Here is an 18,325-nt window from a genome sequence, read left to right as displayed (position 1 = left end):
GTTTATCAAGAAAATAACCTGCAGATTGCCAGACTTCTACACTTCACACTGTGTTTTTGATTCAGTGTTTTTTTCCCTTTTCACTTCCTTCCGCACAGCATGTGGTCGGGGTTTCTACAAGTCTTCCTCGCAGGACCTTCAGTGCTCTCGCTGTCCGGCGCATAGCTTCAATGACCGCGAAGGCTCCTGGCGCTGTGACTGTGAGGACGGCTACTACCGAGCACTCTCTGACCCTCCGTCTGTGGCGTGCACAAGTAAGTATGCCATGCTGCTGGATAAACGCAGCGCAGATCACATGCATTTAAACAGCTACTAATGCAAGTGGAAAAACAACACACTCCCGAGCCTGATTTAGTCCTGTTCAGTCAGCCTGCAGTGGCCTCATGAAAGCCCCAGATGTGTTCCATAGCAGTTCCTCTGCAAATTATGTTTGCAAGCTTGCGTGTCTGTTTTGTGTCGTAGCTGGTTGCTAATGATGACAGGAGCAATTTGCCATTTCCCGTCTGAAAGATTGCAATTACGGTCGGCAGTGGCAGCCCATGCAGCAACCTGCATCTTCATTTGTCCTGGCCAGTGTAACAGCTCTGTGACAGCCATCGATGGCTTATTTACACAGGCTGGGGGATGCTGTTTGAATGGGTGGGGCTCATTTGCTTCCAGAGCTGTTCTCAAACATGTTTTCTTCAAAGTGGTACTGAATGTGTATTTATTTTCTTATTTTTTCTCCTTTGCTTTGAGCTACTGTGCATGGGAGAAGGCCATGTTAGCACTATGCTTTATCTCTGGAGGTAAACAGGATCCCTAAACATAATCTGTGCACCTTATCTGTGTGCCTTCTTTCTGCTGATAATGTATCACTGCACAGGTTCACAGTCTTCTGGCTGTTAGACTTACACTTGTGCTGTTCTTCTTCTGTTGTTTCTATTAAGGAGAGCTGATAAGTTAACATTTTAAAATGCTTTGTGCATGCGTTGGACAATTTGCATGCCCAGTCAACATCCTGAGCAGCATTGCATTTTTGCTGTGCACCTAAAGTAGGCCAAGTCAGAATATCTAATATCTAAGTGTGTGTGTGTCTGTGTGTGTGTGTGTGTGTGTGTGTGTGTGTGTGTGTGTGAGTGAGAGAGAGAGAGAGAGAGAGAGATAGTTATTATGCAAATACAAAGAATTTTATACCATTGCATTGGCTTCTCTACGTATTAAATCAGAAAATCAAAACAGGGATTTAAGGGATTGGAGTTAAGATTTAATGTTGCAAATTCCATATGACAAAAGGATTCTTTGTTATTTATGGGCGTCTTTAAAAGCAGCTCATTGAGCAGCGCCTCTGTCTCTGCCTGCCGCAAAAGCCTTTCCATCTATTTCAACATACAGTACTGTATTTACATTGCCAAGAGGGTGTGTGTGAGTATGCAGTACATACAGTAATATAGTGGTAATTAACTGCACTTTCAAAAGCTAGAATACTCAAAAAAATCACATGTTAGATATTACTGGCTACAGCTGCTGCATACCACTCTTACTCTTGCACACTAAATTGGTGTGACACCAGCTACAACATCAACAACAAATGATACTGAGTCACTGATAAAAGTATTTGACACACTTAAATTATAAATGGTTGCTTTTAAAGTCGCTGGTTTTATTAGTATGTGGCTCATGTCATTTCCAAGGATGATTTACTGCAATTGCCTCAGGACCCCAGAACTCCTAGAGACCCCCCATAAATCCCCGCTCTCAGTGTCTTGGATGTCAAACAATGAATAGCAAATTTGTTTTTGAGTACACACATCCAAATCCAATGACGGGGGTGGTGGGAACACGAGGTTAATAAGAGCCACAAGCAAATTTTGCCCTTATTCGCCTGTAAAAATGGGAATTGTCATTTCCTATTTGTTCAAAAAGGGAAATAACAATCACAGCTTGATTCTCAAAAAGAATTGGATATAGGAGGCCAACTGCTACAGAATACGAGGCAAAATGCACCTAAAATCTGACGCTTACCTACCTACCTGCTGTCAAGTAAAATGTAAGGTTAAGACTGCACAACATTAACCTAATAATGGCCAAATCTGAAGTATGGTGTTGGTGGGGCTCAAGAACTAAACTAGGCATGTCACTGTAAATGCTCGACACAGACAAGGACTTAACTCAAGCTCAAGTGACCACAAACCACCAACCTCTCCATGTGGCACGGAGGCAACCATATAGATCTTGTTCTAAAAGACAGGTCCATTACTCTATTCTCCAACCATCCTAATCGGACGTTAATGTTTCACTCTAACATCCCCGACTGAACCGATTGAGAGCAGGACACACAGAACAGGGGAAAGTTCCTACTTTTTTTGAGTGTCCTCTGGCTGTTCCCATTTGGGCAATCACCTTGGCCAAGTACCGAAGTAATTACTGAAGTTGCCTATTGCACACTTTCCATTATTCATTTTCATTAACTTTGGGTCTACACTTAGTGACCCCATACCATTATATGTAAATATGTATTTTTGACTTCCTCCTCCTCATTTACACAGCGCAATTTTTGTACAGCTCTGTACGTGCATTTCCTCGTTCATTGTTGGATTAAGTCACTGTGACCAATAGTCACTGTGATTTTCTTTTTTCAAGCCTTATCCAGACCAGGAGTGAATAGTAATTGAAAATGAATTTGCACTGCCTGAATAAATAGCTTGATTGACAGATTTTTTTTTTTTTATAATAAGAGTTTGCTTATAATAAGCTATCGTATTGTAGGCCTTGGTAAAACAGTGAGATGGATCTCTGGCACACAGAGATTAAGGATGTGTCTATGAGGATTTGAGAGGAAATGAGATAAAGATGTAATATGGGGACATGAAAAGCCAAATCCATGTTGAATAAAGATGAGGGAACAAGTTCCAAAAACATAGCTTCAAAAACACTGTTTCCCATGTGGTATTTGCTAAGAGGGGGGTGGTATAAAGAGATGCTTTTGTTTGCTGAATATTTGTCCACGCTATTCATATGCAAATATACGTATATACATATATATATAGATATATATCTATATCTATATATATATATGTGTGGAAGAGCATCAGGATCCTTTTTCTCCAGAGGCATAGCACACAGTGGAGTTGTTGACAGGTCAGAGTACTGGGCATCAATCATGCAACAGCTGTGAGCGGTGCTGGTGCAAGCAGGGACTGAAAGGAGCATTTGTGACTCGTTTCCTTCTCCCACCCCCACCCCCCACCCACTTCTCTTAAATGTGCCACCTCAACAAGTTGATTCCATCTGAGGATCCATTCTAAATAGAGTTGCTAGGGGACAGAGAAAGAGCTGTTACCTGATATCAGAGCCTCACAGTTTCACAATTTGAATTGTTGAATGTGGCATAAAGGCATTTAGTGGCATGGGGCTTTGGTAAAATGCCCTTCATTGTTATGTGTGCAATTTTGTCATTACTCAAAGAACAAAAGGCGAGAGATAATGAACTAGAATTTTCATTTAATGCCGTTAGAACAGAGAGGATGATTTTTTTTTAAAATGTGTAGGATTGGAGTTGGATCTACTTCACTGAACCGATAATTCGGACCGAGACACACGTCTAAATTCCGTGCCATTATTCACTTTTCTCATCCTGGTTCTGCACATGTAAATTCAATGTAAATTTCTGTATGTGTTTGGGTCCATGCTGTAATTAGAGGAGGCTATGTAAATACAGCCTGTTTCCTTAAAACAATATTCTCAAACGCTACCACGTGTAAGGACATCTAAGAGAAAGGTTTGTCTCACAAAATGTTCAAGCTTTTTAACAACTGAACAGTGAAATCTGTGAGCTCCATGTTTGTTCATCTGAGATACACCAAAACATAAATTGTTATAACGCAGACTTAGTCATTTGTCATTCATGTTGACATGCCATCATACACTCTCCAGAAACTTAAGCCAAAAAGGAGCAAATCCAATATTGAATTCTTGGCAGTAGTTGAAGTAGCACTGAAATTTCAGTACAAGAGTGGCAGTGGGAGGCCCAGAAAAACCCTCCTCTCTTTTCCTCTTTAGCATGTCTCCCCTCAAACAGGTTCTACTGCAGCCGCATCATTAGATGGAAGGTCAGAAGGTCATAGCGCACATTTGTAGAGTGACGAATACCTCATGGGTGATTTGAATACCACTCACCCCTGCCGTTCCTCTCTCCTCAGCTCCCCAATTAGAGCACAGCCAGGTAATAGGCTGTGCTATTAGCTGTTGAGGGTTAAGTTAGCCCAGAGCACCTCTCAAGGCTGATAAGCGGAAGATTCTTCTCTGCTAAGCCCAGATTTACTTGGGTCTTACAACTCTGCGGCAAGTGGAGATGAAACATGACCTAAATTCATCTAATACTATCCTGTGCTTTCTATATGGTAGTTTAATAGCTGTTGTAGACGCATTTGCACAACCGAAGCCTTTTTCCTCTTACAGCTTTTTAGAGTGAGCGGCCTTTGTTTATGGTAAATAAATGCTTTTGTTTATCCTATAAAATGTCAGCTTCTGCTTTAAAATCTGCGCCATGTTGGCATGCAAATGTTGTAGGAGGAAATGTAAAGTGTGCTTGTACATATTTATGTAGCCCCCCCCCAAAAAAAGAAAAAAACCCAGCAACAAAACAAGACACACACACGCACTCACACAAACACTCTCACCGCTGCTTGGTCAGAGTTGGAGGGCAGCTAGCAAGTGATTGAGACATTTCAGGCTGTGGGGGCTGTGGCAGGCTAATCCGTGAAATGAAACTTGACTGGGAGGAGGGGTGAGAGGAGAGAACATGAAAAGATAAGACAGAGTGGGGGAGTGAGAGACAGAAAAAAAGAGTAAAAAGAAGAGGGAGAGTGACAAACCCCTGAGCTGTAAGGATGAGCAGACAGGCTGACAGTGGTGGGCTCACGATGTGAAAATCTGTGCTGCAGGTGAAGCTGAGGCCAGAAGAGTTTGGTATTTCTGAGTGCAGACAGAGTACACTCAGAGAAACAAAGAGACACCAGGGCAGATGAAGTAGAGCTGTTTCCAGGCCAGCCAAAGGAAGTTATTACTGGGTCTCCCCATAGAAGGCATGCTTGGTTCCATAGCTCCACACAGGCTGGCTGTTACAAAAAATTTACAGAATGTAGCTATTGAAGGGACAGTTTTAGTCACTGCTACTCGATTTGAAATATAGCAAGGCATTTATAAGGGAAAGACAAAGCTCTTAGTGTAGTGTGCATCTGAACAAGACGACAAAACAGAAAGGTTACACAGATCCAGGGCGAGTCTGATCTAATTTCCTTTTGCTTGTTGTTGCTGAAAAAATCATCACTTGCACCTGAGACCTGAAAGAGAGTGGCACGAGCAAAATGAGATGTTATCATGGTAGAATAAAAGATCCCTGAGGACTGGTCTGGAGGAATGTTGGGGAAGTGTGTTTGCGTGCACATGTGTGTGGGTGTGCGTGCTGAGTCACACCCCCTCCTTTTGTGCACAAGGAAGATTGAGAGTGTGGGTCGAGTGTCAGCGCCAAGGCTGAAGTCGAGTGGCGCTATTGGCAGTCACTCCTCTCCACTTCACCTGCCACAGGTGGCTCTTTCATCTTCACAGCCCATAGCCTGGTTCTTATCTCGCCTGATATCCGTGAATATAGACGTCTCAGTCGAGCTGTTGATTCTAATGTGTAGAAAAAAGAAAAACAACCCAGTGCCGATTTAATAAGCTTGAATCTTGTGATGGTCCATAGGTTTTGCACTGAACGTATCCATTTTGTTAGGTAATGTCACAAATTGAATGAATTGAAGTGCTACCTAAGAAAACAGCACAGAATGAAGATGTTCCTTAAAACATTCATAAACAAAGAATACAAATTATATCATCTTTACTATGTCGGGGGGGGTTTATTTATGTCAACACCTGGGCCATAAAACCCAACAGTCTGGAATGTGAGAGGATGAAAGCAGACGTTTGTTATTCATTGTTTTACAAGATGAGCTAATCTTTTCGCTGTTATGCGAATATTTATGGGCAAATGGTCTGTGAGTGCTGCAGAGGTAGTCGTTATTCTAGTATATCAATTTGAATTGTATGCGACAGTTACAGGGTGGTAATAATCCAGGTTTAAATCTCGTTAATAAAAGTTGTGGGTGAGTCAGGCTTCTTGAAAGCCACTAAATTTTATTGTGCTGCTGTCTATGTGATATAGTTTTTCAAAGGAAACCCCGGAAAGCCACTGTCCGCGGCTGGGATATTGGCTCCACGGCTGCTAAGTCTGAGGAGTAAACCATGCATCAATCATTTCCATGTCAGCAGCAGGTTTATGCCGTCACCAACAATCATTGTGTAATCAAAGCATTAACTGGGATGAATCACCAGCTATGAATGTGTGTTTTACAGCTAATACAGCTATACGGCTTTAGGTTGATTCAAATTTAAAATAGGACAATTAGTTCATTATGAACACATTGGCAACTTCAGAAAGTTAGTAGCTTTTAACAATGGAAAGTGGTGAATAACTTGATTAATTATAAACAGACTTACTAGCAGTTATTTAAACAGAACTCGTTAAGGTGCAGTCACAAAATCTTTGGCAAATAAAATGCCTCCTGAATATTTTGAGATAAAACACTAATAGTTTTAACTTCTGATATTGCATATTTATTCGATTGCTGGAGAACGCAAAAGGAAGAGGAGACTTGAAACCCCCTCACAACCACACAAAATAAACAGCAAGCAAACAAAGCTGTAATATATCCTGATCTATTTGGATTGATCAGGATTGGACTTGCCACTTCACAGAGTCAACAATGTTAATGAAATAATGAAATAAAAGTGAAGTAGGTGTGGGCTGCTGCCGGTGTAGTGAGGAAAAAAGGAAGACATAGAAATCTGTCAAACGATCGTCTGCTGCTTGGATTCTCACTGACCTGACCTTCACTTCCTTTCATTATACCTGTATGACTTTTTCTAGATCTGAGTCTTATTATAATTGAGTGTCAGTGTTTGGATCTGGGGCTGGAGCTGGCCATCCTCTATTAGCTTTGTTATTTATTTATTTATGTATTTTTTCAGAGAACAATTAAATTACATATCCAGTGAATACACATGCTTGACTGTCACTTTCCTTGGCACTCACTTGCTTTCTTGGCATCCACCTCTGACAGGACCTCCCTCTGCACCACAGAACCTGGTCTACAACATCAACCAGACCACAGTTAGCTTGGAGTGGAGCCCACCGGCCGACACCGGCGGTCGCAACGACGTCACCTACAGGGTTATATGTCGCCGCTGCAGCTGGGAACCCGAGGAGTGTGTTCCGTGTGGGCTAAATGTGGGATACTCTCCCGCTCAGTCAGGATTAGTGGACACTTACGTGACCGTTGTGGATCTGCTCGCTCACGCCAACTACACTTTTGAGGTGGAGGCTGTCAACGGGGTGTCTGACCTCAGCCGCACGCAGAGGCTGTTTGCTGCAGTTAGCATTGCTACTGGCCAAGCAGGTAAAGAATTTTATTTTTAATAATGCTGTCTTGCATTTAAACAACTTTGAACTGTGAGTTTTAATTGGTTAAAATTGTATGGAAATGCTGTGGATTTAAAAAAAATACATATATTTCTTAGTGTTTCCTTTATTTAAAGATACACTCATCAAGCACCTAATGCTTAAGCATTGTATCTTGTTTGTTTATAGTCTATTCACACACAGAATAACAAGTAGAAACTCTGAAAAGTCTTTGTTCTACAAATGGACTGATTATTTTTCCAAAATGTGGAAACTATTTCTTTTAAACTCAAGTTAAAAGTGTTTGTCTTCCACTAGCACAGAGCTCGGCCTTTGCTCCTACTAAGAGTGCATTTGACATCAGTACCGTGACGATTGACAGTATTAATTCTGAAAACCTCTCAAATGCAATCTACATTAATGATTCCCCATTAACATTAATGGGCCCAGTCTGATATGATCCATAATATTTTCCAGTATGCATATTACCAAGATTAGTTTAATGTGTATATCAGCACTACAGTGGCAAACGCTTTTAGCTTAGCAACGATGCTGACTCCCAGCGGTACCTAAAGAGCTAGTCGTGTCTTTGCAGCTCATTCTCAAGGGAATCAGCCGTAATTAAAATGCTGTGTTTTGTAGTGACAAACTCTTAAGCCTTTTTTATTCATTATTTTTATGGATCCACTCAACAAGATTCCTCTTTCATGCTTGAGCATCCGTGAAACACAGTTGGCCCAAAAGACTGTAATAATAAAAAATAAGACTGCAAAGACAGTGTTGATGCTATAGCTGCCAATATAACGTCTTTTTCTGGATAACTACACCTGCGCACTTCAGTTATGATCAGTTATGTCCTGCTGCTTTTAAATCACCATCATTTTAGTCTTTAGGAATGCTGCATATTTGTCACTTCTCTCTTTGTAAATGCCTGCCTGCTGTTGTCTGCTATCAAAAGCAGAATATGTCCCCGTATACAAGCTGTAGGAGTGACAGAGGTGATCAGCTGAACGCATGTGCCTGGGTTTGTCAAAGAGACCTAAGCTAGAATGTGCCAGGGTGTTGAATGGCCAAGGACACGAGGACACCAGGAGGAGGATAATCACATGCTCCTTTGGACTTGCCCGTAATTATACGTGGCATGTTGACAACACACAATTACTCAGTTAACCTGGTGGAATATTAGGCCATTAGCTATTGTGAAAGAGAGCAGTGTTCTTTGCCAAGATGTTGTCATGTTCATAATTTTGAGTAAGTAGCAGCATTTAACATGCCTTAACTCTATAAACACAGCATTTGGGCTATATGTATCGACTTTTGTTGGTTAATTTCTCGATGTTTTAATATTAAATGCTTTTTTTTGCCTGTGTTTTATGGCTTGGGTTTGGAAAAGTCTCTGAAATTTTATTTCAGCCATGACGAAATACTAAAAGTCTTCTTTGAAACCCAGACTAATCAAATTCATTCAGGGTTAGCAGTTCTTCATGGCAAGACGACCCTCTCCATCTGTTCAATGGTAGGACAGCAGGACAGAATAATACCTTTAATATGAAGGCTGGAATTACAGAAGACTGCACTGAAAAGAATAAATTAAGTCTGCAGAGAAAAAATCAGCACTGGTTTAATATGTTTTTTTTTTCATTCACAGCATAACTGAGTGATGTATTTAATAAGAAGTCAGTATTTGTCCATCATTTATCTAACCCCAGATGACTTTTTTCCAACAAGTATGCCAGAGTGATAGAATTTAACAATGACTGAGACTAAGGTTTGCTTGTGTCACGTGACTTCATTTTACCATTGAAACCCAACTATTTAACTCTTGTCTGGCCATTTTGCAAAGATTGGGGCAAGAAAATAGTATTAATTCTCTTAATTAGTATTAATTAAGGACATGAGTAAAGTTCATGTCGAAATTAGATCCTCTGTGAAATTTATTGTCTCTGTGATGTTTAATGGAAGCTCTTTTTTTGCTTGGTTTAATAAAAAGAGGGTCAAAACTAGCATTAGTTGAAGCCCGTCCTGTCAGCACTTGCTTTAACTGGAAGGCCCTATATAGATCTGATCGTTCTCATTTACACTCTTCAGCAGATGTTAGCTCCTTTTTGCCAGACTCGCAGTTCCACTGCTCTCTGGACTATTGGGGAATGCTTAAGATGTCAGAACTTCTTAAAATAACTGGCAAGCAGACATGGCCACTTATTAGAGAATCACTGCGATATTAGAGTCATTAGAGTCTGAATCATCATTCAGAGTCGACTAAACTTTAGAGAAGGACCATATCAGTGAAAGAACCTTGAAAAGGAAACGGCCCTCTCTTCATTCCTCCCATTGCCTCCTGCTAAATGATAATCAGCAAGCACATAGACTCGTAGCTAGGGACTGGGGAAATGAACGAGTCTGTGAATACAGATGGTGATCCATCTGATGAGGAATTCACACCTCCCGTAATTATACCAAAGGAAGTGTCTGGAGCAAGGCTGGAGCTACATAAGATTCTGAGTGCTTATTGTTCCCAGAAACCTAATTGCCTCTCAGATCTGTCTTAAATGAGTTTAAGTAGAGGCTGTAAGTTTGTAAGCTTGATTTCTTCAGCTCCGTCTTTGCAGTTTCAATAGAAATTCGTCAAGTTGAGGATTTTTTGCCATCTTTGCTGCCTGCTCTATGCTGAAAGTTAAGAGTGTGATTCAATCAGCACTCCATTGTGAGCTGACGGTGCTGCACAGCCAACCTCAGAGGCCCGCAGAGGTCCTTCGTGCCTCAGCTTTCCTCGAGCACACTTGTAAACAAGGCCTTTTGTTCTACCAGCCACTTGTAAGTTGGCCCTGTTCATAGAATTACCATTAATATTTATTCAAGCGAGGTGTTCGCATGTCTGAACTAGAAAAATCCACAGTAGAGAGGGGCACAGAAATAGGATTGAAAATTGGTTATGGGAATGGCTGCAGGACCTGCGTTTGTGTGTACATGATGTGTACACCTGTTCAGCACAAGACCATTGTAATGGGGTTTAGGTGCAATCAGTTACTTGTATAAACACTATGGAGTGGAAGGAAGAGCCCGTGGAAATTGATTTTAATGTCGAATGCTTGCCAGCAGCACAAAGCCTGTTACCCTCTTACAGAAGCTGTTACAATAGTGCTCTAAACTATTCACAGGTTTATTCATAGCAGGGAACAGGGAATGCTACTTAATGCTGTAATCTTGACTGCCGTGATTTTACCTAGAAATCCTTCAATGCCATCTAATAAGTAACATTTCAAATATCTGGTGCAGATACAGAGATACATAATGATTAAGACATGTTATTTTGATGCTCGATAACATTTTATTTAGACATACGTATTTGGTATTAATGTGGATTTAGAAGGGTTTTGTTTTTAGCGTACCTCCTTAACAACAGCATGTCTTTACTTTTAAGTAAACTGGACGGACAGCTAAGTAACAGTTTACCTTTTCTATGTACGGGGCCCAATGCTTACAGAAACCAGGTCCCAGCAGTATTAATGCATTAGTTTAAATGAATCAACACCTTCAAGTCATTCTGTCAAAATCCCCGAAGCACAGGTTGAGGATGAGGAGTGGCTGCAATCTTTTACTCTAGCTTATCAGTCAGCCAAAGACCTGGACAGTTTTTAAAGCCTGACTCTTAAGGCCTTTACAGAAAATTGAAAATATTTTTTTTGGACTCCCCTGTTCTTAATGCAGCCATTTACACCAACTTCGTAATTTTACTCGACAGTAGAATTAACAGATATAACCAATCAGATTACTGCATTTGGCAACGAGTGCACTTGTAATTCAAAAATGTGCGCCAGTATTGTATACAGAATGAGATGGAAGTAGTAAAATAATCCTATTTTACTTCAGACACAGCTATATGCTGCTCCAGGTCAGTCAGCTCGGATGCAGTCCCTTCAAGGTAAAACTGCTAAAGTTGAATCACATCATTATACAGCAGTGGTTTGTTCTATGGCTCAGTACAAAGGTCAGCTTATTAGGGGGGCTAATAATAATTTTTTTCTGAAAAAATTCTGCTATTGTGTGTATGCCTTCTGAAAAATTTGTGCGTTTCAAAAAGCTATATTGAAAAAAAAAAAACACTTAACATTTATTATGGGGATTAATAATTTTGTCCTCATCTTTAGATGGGAAAAACAAGCACAGGCTTGTAAACAATAGCACTTATTTTTTATTAGACTAAATTAGAGGCAATTGGAAGCAACTGCTGAATTAGCATTTTATAAAACATATTAAAATTCTGTTAAAATCGAATTGAACTGGATGCTTGAAATGTTATGTTGCATACAACTTTCACTTCTGTTCATTTCAGTTCTGTAACTGTAAGAGTTCAACAAAATGAGGCATCCCTTGGGATCCCGATTGCTCTATCTGCCAACTGTCCAGATAAAGATAAAGATGACCACTCAGAATGCTTTTACATTGATTTTCAGACTTCTTTATGTTTTCTCAATGAATAAAAACCATTACTTACAAATTGGTGTACTAAGCAATGCTACTAATTCCATGTCAAAAATGGCCTGTAATGAGGTGCAGATGATGGGATTTCTGCTCTGTGCTCTAGTGGTTGTAGTTTTGGCAGCACTGGGGCCAAGCATGAAAACATCTGGGTGTTTTCTGCATTATCAACTAAATACAAACTAGTGACTCTGCAGTGCACAGTTTACACTGTTATGGCTTTGCAGCTGGGCACAATGCATGGGATTCGCTCTTCCAGTAGGCAGAGGAATTGATGGGTGGATGACACTTTTTTGGGCCGTGGCTCGGAGCCTGGCCAGGTTCGGCTGTGCATTAAGCATGGGTTGCCAGAGTGATATAGCAGGGTGAAGGGACTGAAGGCTTTGTGACACTGAGGATTTTGGCTTTCAGCTCGCCATGCTTGACTTATTGTTTTTAGTTGTTTTAACTGTGCTCATTTTTCTGTTTTGTAATCCATAATAATAATAATAATAATAATAATAATAATGATAATGATAATAATAATAATAATAATAATAATAATAATAATAATATATTATTATTATTATTATTATTATTATTGTTGTTGCTGTTGTTGCTCGAATGCCTTAAAGGAGCTTTGAGATTGACTTTGAATCCCTAGAATATTATGATCATCATTGCAAAACATCGGATGAGACTGAGTCTTAACATTTTTTTGTAGTTTACAATAATCACACTTTTCTCATTACATGAGAAGCTGGGTTATCTTCTGTTTATTTTTAGCCATTCTTCGGTTCATTTGTTGTGCAACACTGTGTGAATGTAGGATGATGTTATAGCCCCCCTCATGTACAAACCTACTTAAACATTCAGAGAGAACAACAGGCTATTCCCTTCAGTACAGTCTCTCAGCACAAAAGGAAAAAGAAGAAAAATTGCAAAGAGGCACATAAGAATGTAAGCAGAGCATTTTACTTTGATCTGAAAAGGCTTTGTGCCTTTGCACTGCGTGAGAAGCAAATATTCCCATTTAGTTTGGCTGTTTTCGTTAAAGTCTGATTCACTGTCCTCCAGCAGTTTAGAAAGGACGATAGCGTTGTTTTATACATGGTTTGATAATTGTTTACAGCTATGAGTGATGCTTCGTGTGCAAGGAATCGATACTCAATGGTAACCTATATGTCCATTTTATCCACATTCAGTCATCACTAAAAGGATATTGTTCAGCGCATTTGTGAAAGTAACACTTGGGGAACAATAAGAGCATTGATTTATCCCTTTTTGTGTTCTAATCTGCCGTGGTGGCCTTAAACAGAAGGATTGATTGATTCTGAGGAGTCCCCACTGACCAGTGCCAGCCAGTGTAATTTTCTAGTTAAGCGGATCCCCCTTTGTAGCATTTGTCCCCGGTTTTACGTTACCTGGGAACCCATTCTTTTTAAACACGGCCCCCGCCCCCACCCCTCAGCATCCAACATGCTTGCAGTAATTTGATGAGAGCCAGGCAAAGCAGTAAGATTCAACAGCTGCAATAAAACTGCGGTGGTCTCAATGCAGCAGCTCAGAGCACTTAACCTGTAGCTTTTCTGTAAATGCCTCCTGATTTGTCTGTCACCCAATCCGTCAGCAATGAATAATTTTCATGGAAGGTGCACTTTAATTACTTTCCCATTTTAAATGGCATTATCGTGGCCTATCTAGGTAATTAATCTCACCGAGTATCCTGTTTCAGCCTTTTATTGCTGGCAGACGAGCTCCCTAAATCCCCCCCGAATCTGCTGTGCTTGAATGAGCCCTCCCTCACAGAAGCTGGCGTCGCCTCTTTCCCCTTCACTTGGTCCCTATCGGAACCGTTGGACAGTTCTTTCTTTCAGAGCAGGCGGCCTGTCAGAGCAACTGGCTGTTTCGCCACCTTGGAAAGGACACAAGCAGACACATCCATGCAGGGCTGCCTGAAAGAACTGGCCACAGTCACAACGGATTTAGTGAGCCGATTCAATTTTATGTTGGTATTCAGGATCCGTCAACAAATTGCGTGAAAACTCCCAACAATGAATATACCCTTTTAACAAGTCTCCTAAATCTTCCTTTTGTGTGCGACAGAATTTCATTGTTTTTTTCTAAAACTAATAAAACCAAATCATGGTAACATCTTTCTACATTACCTCGAATGCACAATCTGCACTTGATATATGGACTATGTGCCATGTACACTGTGCTGCAGCTTTAAGTAACCACTGAATCACCAAATATAGAGCCAAAAGTAGTTCCTGCAATGTTTTCCCTCTATCGGTGGTACCCAGGCATTTAAAGCAATTGGTGGGCTCAGGAAATGTAACGTATTGAGAGCAAGGCTAAAACAAGGAATCAGCTGAATATATAGAAATCTCTCTATAGAAACTGGCTCAAGAGTCTCAGATTACTGGAGGTGAGGCCTGGCATGCAGCTAGTGGTTGTCTTTTAATGCTTTTTTGTCAAAATTTCACTCCGAGTTAGGAAAAAGTCTTCCCAGTTAAAGTGGATGTTTTGGTTTGACAGCATCATTAGAGGAAAGGTCACAGAGAGTCTGAAATAGAGAGGCTTTATTCCTTGGGGAACAGTAGTGAATTTCAGAGAAACGTTGAATTTTGGGGAGCGACTGGAACTTAAATATAATGCTCACAGCCTTAGGTGTCCGCTTTTATTCCTGGCTAATGTCCTATCATTGTCTACATTTTCTGTTTGACAGAAAAAAAATCAAAATAAAATATAGATAGATAGATATATAGATATATAAGATAGATATATAAGATAGATAGATAGATAGATAGATAGATAGATAGATAGATAGATAGTATGGCAGTGAAATCACAAAAATCCAGAAAGAACCATCTTTGATTTCACTTCCAATATTAACATTAGCAAAAAAGCTACACTGAAAGGAAATTTCAGTATGTTTTTCTGTGAAATGTTATTACTTTTTATCGATTTTGTTTCCATAGAAGCTCTGTCTGCTTTTCTGTCTACTTGTGCTTTCGAATGCAGCATTATTAATTTGGTACATTTACAGGGAGAGAGATGACTTCATCCTGAAAATTCTGATGTTTCAGGTTTAGCTGGGAATATGTGGAAGTTGAAAAGGGAGTGCTGATTCACATTCATTTTCATCCTATAGGGTCCTTTCCCCTGGAGCAGACACAGAAACACCTTAAATTATTCAGGCCTATGCAAGGCACCAGAAAGAGATTGAGGCAATGTTTTTATGTTTATTTTTTGGCAGTCTATCTGCGTTTACCTTCCACGGCTTTCAGTTAGACCCTCACCTTTCTGGAATCACTTCTTTTCTTCTCACAGATGGCGGCTGCTCTCATTTATCCGCTGAAACATTTGACAGCTCTTTCTTGGCCACTAAACAACTTTCTGTACACTCGCACTTATCAATATTTAGGGGGCATTACGTTTGTGCTTCTGTAGTCTATGATATCTTAAACCCTTGTGCAAACAAAGATTTATCTGGATGCATAAAGCAGGAAGTTTGGACGTGAAAGAATGTTTGACTAGACTCGGCTGCACATTTATATTCTGGCGACGGGCTGGCCAAATGACAGGCCCCAAAGTTAAAGGTTGTGAATCCAAGTCGCAGAATATTCTCTTGAAGTGCCTTTAACGGTTAATCTGCTCTCTTGCTGCGGATAATTGAGGCAAAGTATTCAAAGTGTCAGCAAGGCTCAGATTGTTATGGTCGCTGTGTCAGTAGCTCTGTCTTTATGTCAAGCAAATCTAATCTTCTCATGGGAAAAGAAAGATTCTTTGGCTTTGTTTTTGCATGTGAGATGTGAATTTTTTGGTATTTCAATTGCAAACAATCAGTTGATAAAGGAAATTGATAATATGACCTTATTTGTGGGAAAACTATCTGTTTATATATATATTTATTCCAGGGAAGAGGCAGATTTGGCGTGTGACATGGAAGCGATGATTTCTTGTTGAATTCAGTGTTTGTCGGGCATTTTTATTAAATGAAAGTACATGGAACATGGGAGTGATAGCAGCCATACTGAGAGATTGTACAGACCACTTGTACCATCACTGGAAGTAGTCTTAGAAAACTGTGAATTTATGGAGGACTATGTTACTGTTAAAGCTGTGAGGATGACAATATCCAGTTCACCTATTTGGGGATGCATAAGCAAACTGATTTTTAATATAATGCTTTATTAAAGTGTAAAGTAAGTAATCCATTTAAACAAGCTTAAAGAAGCCTTATTTAGCATCAATAAGAGCAACAGAAATATGTTTCAGCCTGAATTTTCCAGATTAAGTCACCTCGGCCCTGTCTGTGCCACCTCCACCTCCGTGGTGACAGATCACGAGCAGAGTATTCTCTCTGTGAAATTACAGACCTGAGGGGCAGCTGATGAGAAATGTCACTGTCGACAAAAATGGAACTCTAATATATTCCATCACAGGTTTGTTGGACACTTATTAATGTCTCTCAGTGAGTGCTACTAATTAAGGCAGTCAGTCTGGTGCAGCAGATGAAGCGTGGGACAAATAACAGTGTGACCTGAGAACAAAAGAGCTGTGATGAGACTATACATATTTAGCAGAGCTATGAAGCACCCAGAGCACAAAGTGTTCAGGCTGACAAAAAAAAGCCTTTTGCTGTGGTGGAGCAACACACCTGATATTCTTAATCTGTCTTAAAACGTCGGTCTTTGTTAGATGTTTTCATTTTTTACGACTATTATTGTTTGCTCTCTTATTAAAGAGTTTTATTGCTACCACGTGTTACTGTTATTTCCTTTATTGTGATGAGATTTAGCTGCTTTAATGTGGTTTCAAATCTGAGATGTTGACACATCGGAATTAAAGAAAAGAGATGGGAAATTCACGGAAATTCACTTTCAGACATTGCTGGCTGTTAGTTGCTGTGTGCATTATGTTTTATAGAAAGTTACAGATACTGCAAGTTCTAACATTACAGTCTGAAACAATATTTTATATTAATTCTGATAACATATTAAACATTTGAGCAAAGCCTAATTCTGGAAGACGTGTTGATGCACTGCTTTCTTTCTCTTTGATTTTATAGTGAAGCATATCTTCAGTGTTTACCCCGCGGCCACATGCGGCAATCAATTTGTAGCTCACTCTAGGCTGAATCAACCTATGATTGAGGCTTTGTAGACTAAACAGTTCATCAAGTAATCAGGAAAGAATTTGATTGGTTACTGGCAATGGTGCAGCCAACCAGTTTTAAAAATGTGAACTGGAGTGTCTATATTTAAAGCGTCTGTGTTTTCGAGTGCTGATCAGCCAGTGAAGGCAGCCTGCTTTGACTGTGGAATGCAGCTGCCCTCTGTTTAGTGCCCGTGGGTTGCCGTAATGCCTCGGTAACTTCCCAACTTTCCTTCTTTGTCTTTCTTCATCCACTCGCTTGCTTGCACTCTGTCTGTTCTCTCATATGCATTCTTGCTGAAGTGCACAAACCTATCACACACACCCAGTCAGTGTGCACCTGTGACTCCTCGAGCCTCTCTTTATATGGAACACATGCTCAGGAATGTCACAGCCCTGGCTGCAAATGGCTTCGGCACTTTGCGATAGAGCCATTTGAGTGTTTCATTTCCTGCTGAAGGAGTTAAAAGGACTTCCAAGGATAATAAAAGCCAAGTGGGATTGCATGCCGTAGGTGCCCATAGCAAAGAATTCTCCCCACTGGACAAACACACAGCGGGAATCTTTCATCAACAACTAAACTTTAATCATAATGTCATTTTTGTTGTTTTTTTTGCATAGAAAGCATTAGTGCATTTATTGGGGAGGACCTATTTTATTTTTTCCTAGAGTTTTTGAGTGTTTACGACCTTTCATCTCATTCTTTTGATTTTCTACTGTACATTATCCCCCCTGCTGTAAAGGCTGGCAAAAGAAGATGGCACATTTAACACCTGAAGAGTGATACTTTTATTACCAAGATGTGTTACTGACCAAAGCATGTAGTTTGTAGTTTGTCTGACTTACTTTAAACAGAGTTATTTATCACCTGTAGGAATCACAGCTGTGGCAGAGAAACAAGAACCTGTGTAAATATCAGTGTTTTGGGTTCCATAACAATAATAGAGAAATCCACTTGAGCATATTTTTAAATTTACTTTTAAGGTATGGCGTTACAGTAATAATCCAGCTATAGAGCATTCTGGAACATTTTGGAACATGTTAAAAGTAAATGTTATGTGAACAGCTGAAGAATATTACGTCACTGAAATAATGAAAGAGACAATGGGATAGGAATAAATAGTGGAGCACTCGTTTGGGTCTGTAAGTAGGAATAAGTAAACATAGCCTTTGTAGAATGAGTTGATATTATTTTGAGATGCTGGGCATTTATATTTGTGTCGA

The 18,325-nt window shown here is 40.0% G+C and overlaps 1 protein-coding gene across 4 annotated transcripts in view; it reads left to right on the top strand.

The window, feature by feature from the left end:
* The window catches only part of epha7 (eph receptor A7), an 86,325-nt gene that overhangs the window by 22,389 nt on the left and 45,611 nt on the right, over window positions 1-18,325 (top strand). For all 4 annotated transcript variants that reach the window (XM_025899309.1, XM_025899308.1, XM_013276216.3 and 1 more), the window contains exons 4-5: window positions 99-254; window positions 7,143-7,478. In XM_025899309.1, the coding sequence (XP_025755094.1) occupies window positions 99-254; window positions 7,143-7,478 (492 nt within the window). The remainder of the gene's footprint in view (window positions 1-98; window positions 255-7,142; window positions 7,479-18,325) is intronic.

The sequence above is a fragment of the Oreochromis niloticus genome, linkage group LG15, assembly GCF_001858045.2.
Source record: "Oreochromis niloticus isolate F11D_XX linkage group LG15, O_niloticus_UMD_NMBU, whole genome shotgun sequence".
Lineage (NCBI taxonomy): Eukaryota > Metazoa > Chordata > Actinopteri > Cichliformes > Cichlidae > Oreochromis > Oreochromis niloticus.
Note: the sequence above shows the minus strand (reverse complement) of the source record. Positions and strands in the feature narration are given on the sequence as shown.